This window comes from Halictus rubicundus, chromosome 10, assembly GCF_050948215.1.
Source record: "Halictus rubicundus isolate RS-2024b chromosome 10, iyHalRubi1_principal, whole genome shotgun sequence".
NCBI lineage: Eukaryota > Metazoa > Arthropoda > Insecta > Hymenoptera > Halictidae > Halictus > Halictus rubicundus.
Genome location: NC_135158.1, coordinates 6,770,334 through 6,791,188, shown reverse-complemented (window position 1 = coordinate 6,791,188; position 20,855 = coordinate 6,770,334). Strand labels below are relative to the sequence as shown.

Sequence of the window (20,855 nt, the reverse complement as noted above, 5' to 3'; positions counted from 1 at the left end):
AATGCAAGCATCGAATTCGCATATCTCTGCAATAACTTGATTGCACAGAAATGTTCAAAAATGTATCGACGTACACATGGCCTATATAAAAAGTTGAAATAGAATTATATTCCATAAAATTTTATTTTTTTCCACTGCGTCGAATTTTATGCATTAGATTATGAAAAATGACTGCAACGTTCTATTGAAATTTTCATTTTATCGTCGATTCGACCACTCATGCATGCTCCGTACGCAGAAAAAATCCATAAACTGTTTATTGGTACACTATGAATTCTCTGCATGTATGAAAAAAATGAATAAGAAAAATGTAAAAAACAGTTAAAAAATAATTTTCACGCATTACTTACCAGAGATTCAAAATCTGCTTTTAAAGGATTATCCGGAAAGAAATAATTGAATTATGTAGCTGCAGGTAAACAAATTAAAGAATGAAACTTTTTCTTGCGATTCGAACAGAAAGTTTTCTTTCGCACAAGGATCAACAATCTTATTTGTTGCATTGCAATTCTCCTTGTTTGGCGCTCCACTAATCTGGCGATTCCCGTAAATGACAATGTTTATTAAAATCACACGGAAGCTCGTTGTTTACGCGACAGGAAGTCACGGGAACGGCCGAGCTGGTACTATTACAGAGTCTTTAGGAAAGCACTGGAGGAAGTCTAGTTGACTCATAACCGGCACCCCGCACACTCTCCAAGAAAATATCAAATTTAAATTTTTATAGCGGAAAACACTGCAGCTCCGGTTCCCCCCATTATCGTTTATTAAACTAAGATTTGCCAATAATTTGCGACTTAAAAAGCAATATCGGCCGGTAGAAGCGTTACGATGAAAGTGAGACGCTGTGCCATATCGTTCGACTGTTTATACAGTTCCACGTAAACTGTCATGCCAGCAAAATTACCACACTGCGCAATTTTCCACCAAACTAAACATTTTCCAAATCAATTGTAAGAAGTAGGAAGTAAATCAAAATTTTTCATTTAACTTCTTCCAATGTCTTAACAGCCCTTCACCTTTCCTTTTTATGAAAAATGAATAAATCCTAAACATTACAATGTCAGAGTTACGGAAATTTAACACAATGCACATTTACAATGATGCAAAATTCATAGAGCGCGCGGACCAAAGCATTAAACTACAACATATTCAATTCGGAATTCTTTTGATGCTGTAACAATCAAGTTTTCGTAACGCACGTTACGTAACAGGATTGTTATCATTTACATGAATACCAAATACAGCGTGTGGTACGATGCAACACTTTATCTGATGAAATATTAAACAAACACATTGCAATCCGTATCGCGTCTTTCGGTTTCAAACGTTTCATTCGCCCAATAAATTAACGTGTTCAATACATCTTCTTCAAAGTATGCTATATTTCCGCTGGAAGTGTCATTGTTAAAACAATTTGCAGAAATGAAACGGCAATCTGTCCCTTTTTTGATGCAGCTCCGTTTAATGGTAAATTCAAATTCCCGGAAAATTAAAGTTCTTTTTATCCATCGCGACAGGTATCAAACGCTTACAAGCGAATGAATATCCTGCGATGAATAATGCACTGCATAAAACTCTAGAGAGACAGAGTATGCAATCCAATTATGTTTTCATGAGAGACAAAAACCTCGCGAGTATTTTACGCTTTAAATCTTAAGCAAGCTGCTATTTACACGTCCATTGAAGCCGAAACACTGCTCCTCCATTGTTCATCTAGGAGCGTAAATTTTTCGTAAAAATCAAGAGAACGGAGTTTTAAAAACGGTTTCGGCACGTCCCCAGACTGAAACAGGTTTGAAACTCTGGGACAACTTGGAAAATTTGTAGTTTATTAAAAAATTCTTTAAAGTGCCGAGCGCCTTTGATCTTCTGAAATTTTTTAATATGAAATATTTTGTTCGCCTCGAGTTTCGAATTTCGCGAACTTATAGAGAATTAACACGCCGAGCAAACTTCATTGCTGCATATGTACGCATTAATTAAGACGAATATTTTGCTGCGGGGATGTACGACAATGTTGTTTACAGTACTTTGAATTTTATGAAAATAGATCGACCAGATTATCATTTTATTTTTATGGGCTCCTCTTGAATTAATATTAACATGCCACACTCGCACACCATTCTACGACATGTACAATCGATTTCCATATTAGCAATTTAAAATCGCCGGAATTTAAAATTCAATTCACCGGCGTGGCGAATCATTATTACTTATGGATCTGCTGTGACATCCGTCAGTTTCATATCCGTCCATAAATAATTTAATATCGCACTACTTATTTCGTCTGATTGCGAAACTCAAAACATTTAGGAGTGTCGTCTCTTCTGGCCCAGAGCGTCATTGCATAGACTTTGCAAATTTTTATAAACCAATCGGACAACAGTTTTGTATTGAGCGGTTTCCCCATTTTTTTGAAGTCAAAAAATACTTGAAATTTGTAGGAGTCACAGTTCTTTGAAAAGGGGCATAAAAAGTGTGCCTTATTGGCTAACAGCAAAAGAAGATACTTTTCTTTTGTGACCGATGTTTCGAGTAAACATACTAATCATTGTAGTCGCATGGAAAATTGTACGGCAAGGCGTTAAAAGTTATTCGGCGCACGCAAACGCCACAGTTCTTTGTGCCGAAATAATTGATTCGAACGAATTTAGTTCGAACAATGCAGTTGGCTCGAAGTTAGCAACGAAGGGGGAACAATTTCTAGTTGCATAAAGGCTTTGGGAATCACGCTTATTTGAAGCGAAAGAGAGAGAGAGAGAGAGAGAGAGAGAGAGAGAGAGAGAGAGAGCTGCCAGCTAGGAGCGCTTTATCATTCGCAAGACGCTTCCTCGACTTCTCGTCTCTCTTAATGCATAAGTCGAGCGGTTGATGCACATCGTCTCCGTAACAAATACGGCTAACTAAGCGCAAAAGTGCGCCGCGTCCGCGAAAGCTTATTACTCGATGTTTACAACCGCGAAGAAACTTGGCCCGACGTACATGTTGGTAGAATCACACTTTAGGAACTCCGGAGAGAAGTTCCGCGGCAATTCCAACGACCATACTGAACCATTTCAAACGAGCCCTGACGACCCCTGATCTTATAATTAACCCATTTCGCTTTGAAGCTTTAATATTCAGTTGCGAGCCGAGATCCAACGATTCTGACTAACGCCCGGTCTAGATCGATGCAGTCAAGGTGTACACTCTCGTCTAGAAGTCCTGCGACGCTCGGTCATTCGACAGATAACAGAAATTGCGACCACTTGTCGCGCATAACTCTGTTCCAAAAAAAAAGGGGGGGAGCGAAATCAACAATTGCCAATAAATTGTGCAATTGATATTACTATTTTACTTTTTCCTTCCGCGAGTATTCGGGACGTCCACGATCTCCAATTTCTTAGAGAAAAATGATTTTTGTTAATAATGTTCTTTCACAAATTGTCCACTGTTACTTCTAAATGGATGAAACAAACTTTCACCTTGCAGTACTTTTTGTTTCGACAAGTCGCAATTACTTTATTGTTAGCTCTTCCGGCGCGACTTAAATCATTTCCAGTAGATTTTCATATACGTTGTCGAAAAAAATCCTCGCTGTCCATGATCCAACGAAACAATTTCGGATTTAGACACCGCACGACTCTAATCCTTCGAACAATGGCAGAAAAATGCCTGGTAGAATATCAATCAATGGATGATCGAACGTTATCTCGGCCGAAGAACACTGTCACAGAAAATACATTAACTACGAAAGCGACTGCCAATATTTACCGCGAAATATTAAATCATGCGGTATGATTTATACGTTAAAGCATCGGCGTATCAGTCAGTGCGATAGTGCATCGCATTCTGATCACCGGGCGAGATGTATATTCATTGGCAAATTGAGGTAGCCGGTCCCAGCGTTTGGTTTTCGAACGTCTAGTTAATAATACGTAAGCAATTATGCCCCTGTTGTTTATTAATGCTCATCGTGTTACAGTATAGCGATTATGACGGTGGTGCTTTATATTTCGGACGTCTGACTGTTCATTAGCGAACGTCAATATTTATTAAGCGTACCAGATGGATAGCAACGGCCGCGCCAGCAATCATAAACATCACGAAGTAATCGAATAATGAGCAAATACAGCTAATAAGAGTCCGTGTAAAGTAATAATTGGTGGCCCCGTTGACTCGCTGAAACATTCTAAACCTACGCAGTCGACGTTATACACAGCTGCGTGTAATCGCAAAATCTAATTACGCTCATGCTTCGAGGAAAATTTCAGTTCACCGCGGATCGAAATGTCAACTGTCTCCAATATACTGCATAACTATTTGCACAATTTACGGGTCAATATAAACCTGCCCACATTTTCTACAAAATTATGTACTCATTTTTATTTAATTTTCTTTTTTTATCGATTAATTCGTTGGTGTTTCATGGACACCTATCCGATGTTTCCTATCTGTTCAAGCGTTGTACAAAACATGTCTTCTCATTCTCAAGAAAATGTATAACACAGCGAAGACTGTATATGTCTCCGTTAAAAATTCGATTCGAAGAAGCAGCTGAGAATCGCGTGACGCTAAGAAATAATATTAACTGCGAGACAGCACGCGCGCAAAGATGGAATATTCGTTGGCCAATATTACTAAAGTTCAATTGTCTTATTAAACAATATCAAAATAATTATACGTAATACTGAGTTAATCAGCCTCGGCGGTGCCCGGGAGTTGAAACTTCTCAGCCACCCCTATTGTTCCGCGTCTAAGGCCGAACTCTTTGAGCGACTTTTCATTAAACAAGTGAAGGTGGAAGGTAAAAGGTAACTGCACGGTCGATTCGAAGTTACAGACTTCCTTCTTTCCGCAATTAAATACACGGAATAGGCGCTATTTAATTAACGAGCTCACGGAACGTCATATTTATTCGGTGAAACGCGGCGCACTGGCCATATCTCGAACAGAGAGGCAGAGAGAGATAGAGACAGAGAGAGAGGGAGGGGGGCTATTTCTGCACAGTCAAAGTTTATTCTCAGTAGCACAGAAGATTTAGAGGACATTAACGCAACATTGTTTCGCTGTTTCAGACTTTGGCATAACTACGGGTCGGCAGGAGGCGCAATATCCCTGTGCCTTTGTTTATAACAGCAACGAGACAAGGAACGGTACGTTCGCGTCGCCAAACTACCCGGGACTGTACCCACGTAACACCGAATGCCACTATTTCTTTAATGGCCTGCCGACTGAACGTGTCCATCTTCACTTCCACTTCTTCGACATCGAGGGAGTACTACCGTAAGTCAGAATTCATTACTCCCCGTGTACATTTATACCGAGAGAGTGCTCGCGACCTCGCTGTAGAACCCGCGAAAGTAGCGAATCTGCATGAAAGAATAAGTCGAAAATCTGGGGCGCGACGATTCTTCACGCGAAACTCTCCATTTCCGAACGAGTTAATGCCGGAGAGTCGTCTGCGAGAAGATTTATGGCACGATTAACATTGAATCTACCTAACTGTGAAAGCATAATTAGCGGTGGGTCTTTATGCAAAATAAATACTGTTTGCATCAATGCACCAAAAAGTAGACACACTGCAGCTCCTTTCCATCTTTCTTTGGACATGAAGTACCAACTGGTTTTTGTCACATGTACATGTATAAAATCCGATGTGGTGGCTTGTATAACAAAACTGAGAAGAAAGAGTTTACATGATTTCTTAACATTGATTTGCTCCTTACTTGGAATTGAATAAACTCTGAATAAATAATGATATTCTACTTGCAAGTGTGGACTGTCCGTGCCTCGCAAGAAGTCTCACGGCGCAAGGGCAAAGGGTCATTCGCTCGCTCCGCCTATTGTGCTCGTTGACGCTCCAGTAGGCCAATCCTTAGGCTTTGACGTCACACGCTACGTAGTTGTGCGACCGCTTTAGCCAATAGCGCAGCTAGAGGCGTGACCCTTTCACTTCTTGTGCGGCACGCACAGTATGTATAAAGGAACTAACGATAATAAATAAGATAATAAACTTCGAAGAATTTATTTGGCTCTCTGCGATGATGTATTAATTTCTTGGTTTTGTTCGCAATTTACTCCGTCGATTCGACGAATTTTATTTGATAAATTAATCAACATATCCCGCAATGATTTTCCGACAATGAGCTGAATAAACAGAAGTTTCGGTATTATTTCAATCGGACGGTTGAAAAGAGAAATATATGTAAAAATGATTTATCGGATTGAGATAACAGAAATACGAGCATTACGTTTAATAAAATATATCTACACGTACAGTTTCACCGTCCATTTTGATCGCTTTTACGTTAAATATCTCATGCGTCTAAAGAATGTCCAGTGAAGAAATGAATACTTTCACCGTAACGCGTGCTCATTTAAAATAGAAAGAACAGAATTTCTAGAATTATTGATTGACCAAGAGGAGCTGATATTAATACAGGAGAGACGAGTACGGAATGAAATAAACAAGAAAATAAATATTATATTAAAACATTCTCGATCTTCCGCATTTAATAAAATCCGCAAAATACAGATAAAATTTTTCTTTCATACTCTTCCTTCCCTGGGCAATTCCCCCGAGAATATGAACTTTCATAAACGTCTGTGGTTCGGCTGTAAGATAGTTTCTTTTCGTGTATAATTAACCATCTGTTCTCTCTTCTATCTGGGAAACGTTAATAACGGAATTCTCTTCGAGAATTGAGGACGAAGGAGGATCGTTAAGAACAGTTTCAGAAAATCATATCGATAACTCTCTTTGGAGACATAAATGCCACGAAAAACTTCTACTTAATTGATAGGATAATTAATATAACCAATACGGTTGAAAATAATACCACAGTATTTTTAATTTCTGCAGATGTATTCACAATGTTGTGCTTTCTTTGACCAATAAGTTTCACTTCGAGAAGAATTAAATTCGTTTAACGCCGCTATTCGAAATTAACCATTCTATACATGCCTACACGTGATAATAAATTCGATTCGGGCGAAGCTGTATTATTAATCAAAGAATTCTTTCACTTCGTTCCACGAGCGCCGCAAAATAAAAAAAAAATATATATAATTCCCCATAAAAGGGGGAGTATGAAGCAATAACTCTGAAAATCTAATAAAGGAGAAACTTGGGAACAATATAAGAGTACAGAGGAACGTAACCATCGTGCAGACGAGATAAACCGACAACTCTATCGTGACTGGAATCCGATGTATCGATTCCGGTCCGACTGCCTTTTCGTCACCGTGGAGGACGAGGTGAGACAAAGTGAGCATCCTTAGTCAACTAGAAGTCTACTGGATGAGATTCGATACTAGTTCGATTGGTTTCCTGATATAATTCGACGTTCCACTAAATCAAACTGCGCCAAACAAAGTTTCGAGCTGCCCGTTCGAGACGTTCAGTGTCCGAGAAGCCCAGCGTTTTGTAACCGATAGGCCCGGAACGTCCATCAAAACGTAAAGTGTTCGCGTCACTGGCTCCGGTGGCTCCGCGGATGGAGCTGATTAACAAGCGAGTTTAATTAGCGTAGAAACAGCAGAACAAAACCTGGCACCGAGGCACTACGATCGGACGCGAAATCGAAATACTATCACGGGGGGGAAAGAAGAAGCCGACCACACAACGATCCCTAATTGGATCGCGTTAAATCGCCATCAATAACCCACTGTAACGCGTCGCTTCGTTCATTACCGCGGGGGAACCGCTAATTAGTCCTGTGTTTTTTTTTTCCAATTTCGCTCGAACTTTTAAACAATCGCGCCAAAAGGAAACTCGAAAAGTAGGTCTCGCGGACTTCATCGATCCTGCGAAGCCTCGAATTCGGCCTCGATTTGACACACAAAATCTGACGAGTGTCGTACCAGTCGTAAACTCTTTTTAATTCGTTAATGGAGTTGACACTTTGTCTGCCGGAAGCGCCTATTAAGAGGATTCTTTTAAATGTTAATGCAAGTGTTAATTCAAGCGTTAATGTAACACGAACTTTAATGATTTTAACCAGAACATTTAATAAAACGATCTAATCGATATATTTGAAACTATTTTCAACATTTCGAAATAATGATCCCACTGGAAATTATTATGACTTCAAACGATTCGAATTCTTGTAATTAAGGGAAAACCGATTAAGCAATTCTAACCTGTGCTGCTTTGTTTTACGAATTATTTGCTAGTTTTAACTGTTCCTCGATAAATATTATAGGAAAAATTCTTTTAGTATTTTCCGCGTTTTTCTCCGCTCAGGCGAATAATTCCATGAGTCACTGTATTATGGTTCAAGCGGAAGTTCGATTAAGGGGTGTGCGCGATAAGGGGACAGGACAGTTCCTTAGATCATTGCGTTTCCATTTCGGAACAAGGAAGATACATTCTTACTCGTAAATCCAAGCCCGAGTAAACAGTCGAAAATATATGTCCCCAAACGAGAAGGCCGAATGATGATCTATCACAGGAATTGCCACTTATGTCATCGGTACAAGGAACTGGTCACGATATATTTTTCCCCTTTCGCGATAATAGCGCCATCGCTCTGCTCTCAATACTTCTTACCGTCGCGATATATTATTTTCAGGAATGAATACATTCTTCGTTGGAGGAACGGTCGCATAAATCGGCATCATCGATTACATTTATTCCTGCCATAACCTGTTTCCATTTCGTCTTTAATTGCGATACATAGATCACCAAAATTCTCAACGATTCTTTCAACAAGACAATTTTCATAGACACTTTATAAGCGGAACATGAAACAAATTTTTATTCTCCTGTTCCTTGAAATTGAAACGGACAATTTTTTATTTTGAGAATGGAAATGTGTCTAAAAGTCCACGATCTAGCCATAGCAGCTCTCTACTCTGCTATAGTCAATCCCAATTTATTATACTTGAGTGTTCAAAATGGGGTGGACGGCCATTGTGTCAGTGTATGTTCTTTTTCGAAAAACCGAACACGCCATTAGACCATAGAAAGTCAGGCATATCGTACTTTGTTACGTGTTTGCTCTCTAAAAATTAATTCGTTATCGACCAGAAAAATATCAAGTATTCTTTCGAACTAACTCGAAGTTTTAAATGAACAGTGCCTTTGTTGTCAGGCTTCTGTTTGTCTTAAAAAATGAAACACCGTGACACTTCATCGTCCAGTCCCCCGGGAAAAGGAAATTCAAATATTTGAGGAACAAAAGGTGGTCTTTCGAGATCAAAATTGTTTAAATCATTGCCGAAACTGAAATTGTTCCACTTGTGCCAGTTGTTTGTTTATAATATGACAAACTAGGTCGCTGGACTAAAAATCGACGGAATTAAAAATTTTACGAAGTACTTACATATTTACTGGGAGAAGTATTAAGGCATTTAATTTTATCTTCCTACATTAGCCCACGGGTCCCGAGAAAAATGCTGTCCATAAGAAGTTTTGTTCCGAGTGAAACTTTTAATAGATATAAGCTGCATGCTAGCTAGTCTCCTTTAAGGCCAGTCTTTTTAGCGTCACTTCTGATAATATATTTGGGATTCCAATGATAATCCTTTATGAACTTTGTCGCTTTCGCTTTAATTACGTTCGTATGAAATCCAATTCTCTTCTGAATTATCGCGGGGAACAAAACCTAGAAAAATTGGAGACCGGAAACCATTTAATTTTCAATAATTTTTTTCTTCTGACATTTTCATCCTCTGAACGTAAACACTTTCTGTATCAATTGCAAAAGGGAAATAGAAATTGCTTTCGTTTTTTTTTTTTACTGTTTTAAACAACACCTGTCCAATATTGTCATAAATATACAAAAATCCGCAGTATAATAATGACGCTACCAGTCCGTAGTTATTCCCGGTTCGCATGAAAAATACGCGTTGACGTAATTCGAAAGAGCATAACAAATTCCCAGTAGCTTTTACCCGGTCTCGCCTAAAAGTATGAATTCACGCGGACATCCTCCTCTGTCCGCTTATTACCGGAGGAATACATCACTATATCAATTTCGAGGCACCCTTCCGCACAGCACTCTATTTAGAAACCCTTAAAATTTATGGGACGACCTACTATACACGGAAGAGGAGTCTCTGTGTCGGCCGTCCGATTCTATTATGTATAATATACAAACGCAGGTGTATTATTCAAGGCCGCCTAAGCTGGCCGGCCGTTCGGTGAAAATTTATATTTTCGACGAAGTTGAACATTATACAGTCCCCCGTAAATTGATATACATAGAGGACGAGGTGTCCGGGCGAGGATGGCCCTGAAATATTCACCTTTTCACGGGTGAATATCGAGGGTAGTTCGAATGCTTTTTCTCGGTCTTCTTGCGCCTGCCCATAAATTGCTTTCATAGCCGTGGACCGGCAATTCCATAAGTAATTCAATCTTGGCTCTTCCCGCGCATAACTTTAATATACATGCGTAGTTGAAGTCGCTGTGCCGCGTCGCGGTGAGAGAGCGAGAGAGAGAGAGAGAGAGAGAGAGAGAGAGAGAGAGAGAGAGCGGCTTTACAATCAGAATCCTTTGGATATTCCCCTGCCCTCAGATTTTATTCCGGTCTTGGTGCTCCATAAATATTTCCCGCCACTTCAACCGAGTCAACGAATCCATTCGCCGGTTACATAATCCGTGATTAAAGTTCGCGAACGCCGCGGCGGAACGTCTGAAACAACGTTTTATTTCTGCATGGTGCGAGGAGGACGGGCGCGCCGCGCCGTGCCGGCAGCAACCGTGCTGTCAACTTCGATTTTTTGTTCCGTTCGGATGCGCGAAAATAACTTTAATGGCAGCGTAGGCACACGGTCCAAGGAACACCACCGTCCAGCCAATTGTCCACCGTAAAAATAACAGAAACGCGAGCTCTGAAATTGCCGAGCGCAGCGGAATTAATTAGCACTGTTTTATTTGCTTAACGCGCTCTCTCGCGCCAGAAAAACTGAAGCGGGTTTTTCCAGTCCACCGGTTACTGGATATATTATACCAAAGTACAGTAAAGTCTTGATCTAAGCCGAACGGAGCTACACGGTCTTGGTCAGTACGCCTATCCCCTCCACTGGGGGGCGTACCCCGCGAGGTGCCGCGAAGCTCGAGCTGCCGAGTAGTGTAAACATGCCACGTAATCCGATACCGGGTCGGGCATATCGGTGTGAACCACTACTGATCCAATTACAAAACTTCCCTATTTTTCACTATTTTGCAATGGGACTTTCGCCAACTTATTTGTGGCGTTTTTCTGATTAAAATGACACTAAACACGATGTGATTTAAACGTTTAATTTCTACGTTTGGCGCGATCACAAGAAAATAATATCCCTACACGATCTATGTCACAGCCCGGACACGAGGATTGGGCTTAGGACTGTAATAATATACAGGCTCGACTGTAGGCGAAAAGCTTGTACGTTTGGGCTGGTGTCACGCGGAGGAATCCTTTGTGTTAACTTTACTTTTACATCGTTATCAATCCGGCTATCGTTTACGGAAGCATAAATATACAGTGATGGGCAAAAGAAAGCTTAAGTAGCTACTGCTTTCTACTACCTCTGCAAATATTATGAAAATGAGATTTAGCATAAAGACCCGCAGTCTAATAATAAATTTTGTTACACACATTTTTAAACAATTGTCTCACTCTATATTCATTACTATTTTTTTATGGTATTTGAAAGAAGTTGTAAAATGTTCGGTCGTCTAATTCTTGTGGATTTTTCAGTGGATTTTCTGCAGTGAAATTTTCTGCAGATTGTGACACGTGTAATTATGACTTTTTCAGATGCGACCCGGTGTCTGCGAGCGACTTCGTCGAATTTTCAAATTACATGTCCAGGGACAGGAAGTACCCGAGGCATTGTGGCCAGCTGAAGGAGTTCGACGTAGCAAGCGACAGGAAGTTCTTTCGTGTGACTTTTAAAAGTAATGACAGATACGACGGAACAGGATTTAACGCCAGCTACGTGTTTGTGGACGAAGAAGGAAATTATACAACAAAGCCACCAACGAGTAACGCGTCAACGTTAAAAGGTACAACTAAATTTCCTTTGCCCACAACTTTCGTCTCTTTCCATACCCGAGGCTTTTACGTTCCCTCGGGTTTTCACGCCCTTCTGGCTAATTTCTTTTCGCGCGGAAATTAGTTAATAGATATATTAAATTCACTGTCCGATCAAATACCTTCGAGGATGCATCGAAACGTTCGTAAAAATATGAGAGAACATTTCTATATATTATTTTCGTGAGAAAATTGAAAGAGCAAACTGTAGGAGCGTTACAATATTTACTAGAGTTATTGAAAGAGTGGTAAAAAATTCTTTCCACATTATTTACACTAATTCTGAGTTATGACTGCGAAAATTGTTCGGTGAACTGTGATGTTATTTATTTTCGAAAATATTAATGGAAAACCTGGCATATTCACTTCGAAATTACTTAAACAATGCACGAAGGGTCACAAAAGAGTAATTATTAAAAACACAATGATCGAAACAGAAAATTTGTAAACATCAGTACGATAAATGATAATATGTCTCTTGCAGAGTCTTTAATAATATTAAAATTTAAGTAAAAACGTGTTCGAGTGAAACATGCTTTTCGCGTGATTAATGCACGGGGGACATACAATTTTAATAATGACAAAACGCGGAGGACCATTAAACATTTCAGTCCATTATAATTAACACGAGATTTTCTCGTATTGCGTTATACATTTTTTATCAGAGTTCAATAAGTAAAGTGAGAAAATACCTACAAAGATATTGAATTGAATGTGCGTGTAATTAATTGGTGAAACCAATTCTCGAATATCCTATCAAGCGTGATAATTGAGTCAATTGATATTAGAACATAGATGTGCGAGATTGATTAGGGGAACACTCGCGAAACATAATTTGCAATGCAAACGCTATTACAATTCCGCGCCGAGAGTCGCAACGGCGACGCATAAATTTCTTATAATACCACTTGTGCATAACCGAGCAAGGAGATCGCTGACAGATGTAAAAATTCATGTGAATATCTCGCTGGCGCGTAGATAACAGGGGACAGCAGTTTTTGGAGGAGGGGAAAAAAAAAACTCGAGCCACTCATTGGATTGCAGGGATTTATCATGCAATCCCATGAATAATAGACAGTTTACATCCGAAACAGCAGAAGCTTGGCACCAGTGGAAAAGAGATTTTATGCAATTTATAGGAGGATTTGCGATAGGCCAAACCTGGCCTGCAGGCATCGATAGAAGAAATCGAGTTTTTGTGTACATTCTTCCATTATTAATCACCCCGGGGATGGATACGTTTGCTTAAATCGTACATAAATCGGACGAATCGAGGGCACTATGGGAAACAGGAAGTAAATACCGGTTCCTGCATCAGCCCTCTGGCTGTTGCGGATGTACACGCTTGTAATATTATGCTTTGTTCAGGATAGATATTATGTTCCACCACGAATACGAATACGCACGAACAGAACCCGGGGAAAGGTTAATATCAATCGGGAGCTTAAGTTTAAAAAGCAACCTAAACGCCGGACAAACCGTCGATCGCGACTGTTATCAAACAAAAGCTATAATTATTTTAATAGCTCCTTTTCTTGTATTCGATTCATCGAAAATTATTCTGTCGTCATTGGATTGCAAATGTTTAGCAGACTACTGCACAAATTGAAAAAACTCCTAAGTATAAGTCTGTAGCTTCGACTAAAACAATTCTACGACGCTCTGCTTCTGCTCCTTTCAAAGGGCGAACTTTCTACTTCCACGCCCTTTAATTGAGTCCCCTTAGTTTTACAATTACTCGTTGTAAAACGTAGTGAAAACCAGCAGATACATCATTAGAGACATCCACTGGTCAGACAAGTTAAATTGTTTAATATCAGATTGAATTAGTCTATGAGCATCGAAAAAATAAATGTTCGCAAGCCAATTATTCCATGAAACACTGAATCGTTAAACAAGCGTTTCTTTTAAAGCCGATAAAAATTCACTTAACGCAGAAGATCAAAGTTACTAGATTGGAATTGCACTTGAAAATCCGATTACGGATGGTCATGAAGATTCGATAACAGGTGTACAAATTAAAAGGCGACCTTGAATTGTTCACGACCGACGAGATGAAAACGAACGAACAACGTGGCGTAGCGTAATTAATCTCACTGAAAGAAAGCAAAGCTTTCGTAAAGCTCTGGTTTCTGTTAGGCGCGTGCGCGGACTTTATGGCGATCGTTTCGAAAGCGTCGAAGAAAAATTGCACGTGCACAATTTAAAATGCATCGCCCCAAAAGGTTTCTGTGCGTTTTGTTCGGCTTCCCTTTATGCATGGGAAACATGATTCTTGTCTTTACGATTGGTTTGCAGTTTACAACACGTGCGAATATAAAGAAGAAATTGCAAGTATCCATTCGGGACGTGCTTCCAACTTCTTCTTGCTCTTTGTAAAATTGAAAGGTACAAAATAACAGCTGTTATTTAATCATGTTTTATCATCTTTTCATCCGACACTATATTTTTGGTAATATTGAAAATAGAGCAATTTCTTTTCATCAAATTTTTACCTACAATCGACTTGGAAAATTTTTATTTTGAACAAAAAACTGCAGTCTTCTCTTTGTAAAATTGAAATGTACAAGATATGAGCTGTTATTTAATCATGTTTATTTTTTGTTTTATCATCTTTTCATCCGACACTATATTTTTGGTAATATTGAGAATATTAAGAGAAGAGAAATTCCTTAAAATTTTTACCTACAATCGACTTGGAAAAATTTTATTCTGGACAAAAAACTGCAGTCTTCTGATGACTATAAAAGCTGTTATGGAAACGAGCCCGCTGGTAGCTAACGCGTTACTCTGCGCAGTTTGAATAAAAACATCAAATTATAGGGATTTTTCGAGCAGCATCGAAACGCTTTTATTTTCACGATTACCAGACTCTGTGCTCTTCGTGCAAAATAAAAATGTCCGATCTGAATTTCACCAAACTGCGGTAAAATTAAAAAATTGATATTTCCCCCTAACAGGTCCAGGTGGATTAAAAATAATATGACAAATATCGTCGGAATGTTTCTACCACTTCTCCCACTCGTTTCCGACAAATCCGCATAAAATCCACGATCTAATAATTACGGCCGCGTAACAGACGAAATATTTGATCATGCAGAGGAAGAAGGGTGCGAAGAAAAACGACCGGTTAAATAAAGCTCAGCGCGGGAACACTTGATTCTGTGTTCAGCCGTGTAATGGATAGGATTAATAAAACCGATTCATTACGGCGCGTAATAGTCCCGGTGCCGGGCGTTCAGTCCTCCGCGGGTCACAATTTATGAATAAATCGACGAAGACATTAATGCCGAAAAAAGGAGCTGAAATAGATTGTTCGATTGAATCCCGCGGAAGTTAAATGGAATCGGAATTACTGTACCAGGATTTCGGTATAATCGAGGAAATTGCCGAATGGATGGAGAGGGGGAGGGGGGTGCGTAGGGGGACGTTCGTACACGGAAACTAATTACATTTGCATGTAAAAACGATAATAAAAGGCCGGAGGCTGGAAGTATTAAAAAGTCCGAAAATATTAGGGAAAATCAACAAGTAGACTTAATGAATCGCTGATTTTCAAACGGACCGGATAGAGGGCAATTAATAACGTACCGACCGGTAAGTTACAACGAATCCGATCAAAGAGGTGGTGGCCGAGGATGTAGCCGCGTACCCGTACATTAATTTAATGAATTTAATTTATGTAATGACATATTAAATACGAATCAGGATGTACTTGCACGTTGGCGGGTGGTGGCGGATATTGCGCGGGGAGCACACACGCCGGCAACCTTTGCATTAATTTAAATTGAATCCGGTTTACACGTTACGAAAAGTATTCCACCCTGTAACTGTCCAACTAATATCCCCGTTCACGGGAATATCTCGCTTATTTCTCGGCCGCTTAGCGGTTACGCTTATTAATTCTTCCTCCACAATTCATCGTGATCATCGTCCGGAGAGCCATCGTTTTAATTCCCGACATTCATTAGCGGCCGCCGACGGCCTATTAGACCCTATGTGTTCTCCGCGCGGATTTCAACATTGCAATTCACGCACTGGCCAATGCACAGATCAGCCATTTTGTCAATGTTGACGCGCGACAAACTTCAATTAGACTATTCAAACAACTCGAACAACTCAGTTGTTGCGAAATTTATACTATTCGAAGGAAATAGTTTTGTTTATTCCTTAGTTGAACACATACTGGTTTCATTAAAATTTAGTTACTTCTTTTTTGAAATACTTCTGTAAACTTCCCTAACAATTTTTATTCCGATATTCTCCTGAGACTTTTTAATACCCTTTCCTTAATTATATCATTTTTGTATTACCAGGAATTACTGCACCTTACTCTGCAAAATCGTTTAAAAATTGCGTCTTTCGTTATATTAATTGTTATATTTAACAATAGACCGAAATAAATCAGAGAAGTTGAGAAAAAGAATCGCATTTTGATCATTTTTCTTGTTTCAAAGAAATGCTAAAATCTGAGATCACCACATTTTTCCATTGCTCTTTCGTTCATTGCCCCGTTGTTCTTCAATAATTGTTTCGACAAAAATTCGCCGCGAAGAGGCTCGAAACTGAAGAAAGCACAGCGACAGCTTGGACTAAGAGATAAAATACGATTGCGTAACGGTCGCAGCGATGGCAAACAGCAAGCTCCTAGATTTGGTCGATCATGAAAGTAATTAATGCGTCCGGTTCGATTTTCCTCTATTGAGAGTCTGCCCGGTAATTGAACCGGACCCGAAAAAAAAAATACTCCGTCGAAACTAAATGGAGGCAATTATTGCTGGGCGCGCGCTCTCTCCAAACACGACTGATCAAATTGAATTGGGTTGCATTGTTTCAGAAACCGGCTTGCAAAATAGAACGGCGATGGGCGGGCCGTATTTATAGCGCGATATTAACATAGCGATTTCCTCGTGTTCAGAAGACGCTGGGAATGTTCGACGTTACTGATTGCAGTGCCGGGTACCTGATATTTCTATTTACCGCGCGGCACAGAATTGCGTAACGTTTCATTACGGTACAGAAGAGTTTCCCGCGTTTCTCTTTGACGCCCCGGCCCTTCCGCCCTCCGTCCCCCCTTCCCCCGGATCGTGTACACCTTCGATCGCAATTACTTTCAAGGTATATGTCCGACCGGCTTGCCTCGATGTAGGGATTTTTCCGATGGTCGTGTCATAGCAGGACGAAAATCCCTGCAGGTCGTTTAGGATGCAGATCAACGCGAAAAATGCTGCGATACCCTCCCTCCCCCCGCCCCTCGCTGTAAAAGCGCACCGCATTGTACAACACATCGGTTCGGAGGATATAAATGTTCTTTCGCCGCTTGTAAACTCATTCGAACGTCTGGTTCGAATCGCAGTGATCAGAGAGAGAGAGAAAAAAAAAGGGATTCGATTCGGAACCAAAACGAAAACGAATGGCCCACTTCAATCAGTGTAACATTTAACACGTTTTGATTGTCGTGAATTTTACAGTTGCGATAGCAGCGAGTTACATCAATACGTTCTCCGGTTGAAAAGATAGAACGACTCCTTATTGATTTCTTCGTGACAAATCGTGTTTCACACTGTTCTTCTTTATTTGCCTCGGTTGGCAGTGCTAAAATGTTGCTCCGCGGGAATTTTTCTAGAAAAATGTAATTTTCCAAGACAAGTTAATGGGACAGAAAGAGACGTGTCTTTAAAAAATATGTACAAAGAGAAATTTACCAGTTTAGCTTAATATTAAATATTGCGGAGAGCCCACATTTATTTTTTCTCACAGATCGTGATGTGAAGTGAGAACCTCGTTATTAAGTAACCGACAATTATTACCAATAACGCTGATCATTTTTATAAATGAGATAGGTGAAACTCGCGTGAACCTACCGCCTACGTAAGCTATCAAACCACGGTACCCAAGTCCAATGAAAAAAATGACGCTCCTACAGTTACTCGCTTATGTCAGCGGCCACTCTACTTTCTATATTACGATTTCGATCGTTACGCGCGTCCATTTAAAAATAAGCCTTCATAAAGAGAGTTTCATCGGCGCCGATCTACTGTTCCCTCTCCGCGTTCATCGCGTCATCCGTTTAAACGAGTGTTCAGGCGAACGTCGTAAAAAAAAAGAAAAAATAAGAAAGAAAGAAGCGGACGACCGTCGTATATCGGAAGTTATTTTCTTCGTGTTGAATGCTCGTTATCGCGTAACTCTCCGAACTCCGGATGATTGTTCGCGCGGGAGACGTGAAAAGATTTTTAGAAGGTCGTTATCTCGATGATCGAGGCCTGGCGTAATCACGAGTCTTGCTCGGTCGATTTTTTGTTTTCGTTTTGTGTGTTTCAGGCGCATCGATGATGGCGTTACTGCTCACGAGTCTGCTGCACGGTCGAGTTCCGCTTTAATCACGATCGGTAACTAGTTGGACGGGTCTTGGCTCAATTTACAACGAACTGTAACTTCGAGGGGCCGGAGGAGCCATTTTGAAATCTCTCCCGTCATCCGGCAATGCCGAGGAAAGTGGCCGCGCTACATTGTTTGCTGCATTGTCGTGAAAAGCGTCGACGCGAACACAGGGGCGGGATAGTCACCGGCCGATCTTCCGGCGACGACGACGACAACAACAACAACAACAACAACAACAACAACAACAACAACAACAACACGGGACATCGTAATTCATTTATTAGGTTCATCGACACGCTGATACGACGCCGGTTCGATCTCCATTCACGTCACGACCTACCATCGGAGAAAAATTATTGGCAATAAACTGTATTCGAACTTACTACGGGGGGAGAGGGAAAATTCTCGACAAAGAAATTTCAAAGATGACCGAGCATCCGCGGACTGCATATTGGAAACACCCTTACATGTACACCGGATAGAATATCGAATTTCTTTAATTGTTCGAGCCTGATTTAAGAACGACGCGTCGCCGACGACGATCCGTCGTTCTGAAGAATTATCGTTTGTTCACGGTAGTTCGCGTGGAAGTACGCGATTCGGAACAGTTAATTCGTAGATCGATTGCTATCGTAGCTTTCCTTCGCTCGTCTTATAATTATTAACGCGCGGCGTTGAATTAGGAGGATGTAACGAAATCTCGCGGCGTTCTTTTAGAGAGGTAACTTCTTTTTCGAAATGTATCGAGTAGCTCGTAAAGAATTCCATCAGTTCTAACAGTTCTGGCGTTACACTTTCATTCCTTGTAACAGATAGATCTATTTTCCGAAACGTTCGTTTCTTCGAGTGAATTTTTATAACCGAACTCGCTTACTACTGACCAAAGCGTACCCCGTACATGTATCAACGTATTTTCATTTTGGTTTTCGAGTCGAGGATCACCCTAACTAGTGTACTTAATTAATGTAATAAACACGTGCGAAAAGAAAGAGAGAGAGAGAGAGAGAGAGAGAGAGAGAGAGAATGTTATGCGTGTTGTGTATGTAATAGGGTATGTCTATCATTTGTTGTAGCGTTGAAGCGTTCCAAGAATGATGGATCCATTCATGTTTCTCTCCTTGTACGGAACGAATTTATTAAATCGCTATGAAACTATCCGTTCGATGAATTATTCGAAAGTCAAACGTACAATGAACGATATAAGAGACACGAAAAAATTTGCCTTCCTAAGTACACGGATCCGGTACGGACACACATTTATTATTACATCCTCTATACGACTGTGATGTTTCCATTCCTTCTTAGTTCATTAGAGAAACGTATACAAGTCTGATTGTACGCGAGAGAATATATAAAGATGACGAACGAACACAAAACAAAAACGAGAAAAAAAAACGAAAAACGGATTGCCAAGCGACCGGATAAACCGTTCGAACGCAGATTGAATAAGAAGAACGTTTCGCGAGCGAGATTTTGATAAGGGGGTGTCGTAACCGAGCAAGGAAGCGTAATCAACTGGGATTTAATTACACTAGAAAATTTGGAGCCTTTCGAAGTTGTTACTTCAGTTGATCAAGAGTGGTAGTAGTGTTAAGCAAACTCTGTTTCGTTAGAGATGTTACTCTGTTATTGTTCTATGCAAGGTGTCCCAAAAATGTCGGAAACCCTCGAAAGGGGTGGTTCCTGAGGTCATTCGAAGCAACTTTTTCCTTCGCCAAAATATTCTCCGCGGCTTTGTTAAGAAATTATTATTTTCGTTGATAACTCCTCGACAACGCCGCGGAGAACATTTTCGCAACGGAGAAAGTTACTTGAAATGATCTCCCTGAGGTGTTAAACGACAACCTGTATACTTATCACATAGAAGAATAGTAGAGAGTGCTCCCGATTTTTTAGTAGAGACAAGTTCCACAACATAACCAGCGTAGATTGAAGTAATTTTCTGGGAACAATGATAACCCACCGTCTCGCAAAGAACTCTTGTAACATAATGAACATCACGAACTTTGTACTGTATTACGTTCCGGCATTTGCGAGGTGCTCGCACAGGTGAAACGAAACAGAGGAGGGATGAGACAATATTATCGGCCGGGAACGATGCGTAAAAACGCGTCTAAAGATCGCCCGCTCGAGTTGCAATCGATAAAGATAAATGTTTAACGGTCGATGTAAAAGTCGACGGAGTTGTACGGAGAGATGCATCAGCGGCGCTGCGGCGGCCGGGTAGAAACTCATTAATGCCGGAGTTAACGGTAGTTTCTGGCGAACTTTATCACACAAAGATCCGCCACTTTCCCAGAAAATTATTTCGAACTATAAACTCTCGCGGACTAAAGCCAAGCCGCGCTTTCTCGAGAGCTTATCGCGGCGAATGTAACAGCAATAAGAGAGCGGCGTGGGTTTTTACAATTACGACATCCGCCGGCCGAGAATTCGTTGAATTCGTTTGAATGTGCGTTG

General features: G+C 40.4%; 1 protein-coding gene across 1 annotated transcript in view; it reads left to right on the top strand.

The window, feature by feature from the left end:
• Positions 1 to 18,469, top strand: part of Sol1 — a 575,562-nt gene extending 557,093 nt beyond the window's left edge. Inside the window, exons 11-13 of the mRNA XM_076794675.1 lie at positions 5,061 to 5,268; positions 11,736 to 11,983; positions 18,336 to 18,469. Of these exons, the coding sequence (XP_076650790.1) occupies positions 5,061 to 5,268; positions 11,736 to 11,983; positions 18,336 to 18,394 (515 nt within the window). The 3' untranslated portion in view covers positions 18,395 to 18,469. The remainder of the gene's footprint in view (positions 1 to 5,060; positions 5,269 to 11,735; positions 11,984 to 18,335) is intronic.
• Positions 18,470 to 20,855: the final 2,386 nt, after the last annotated feature.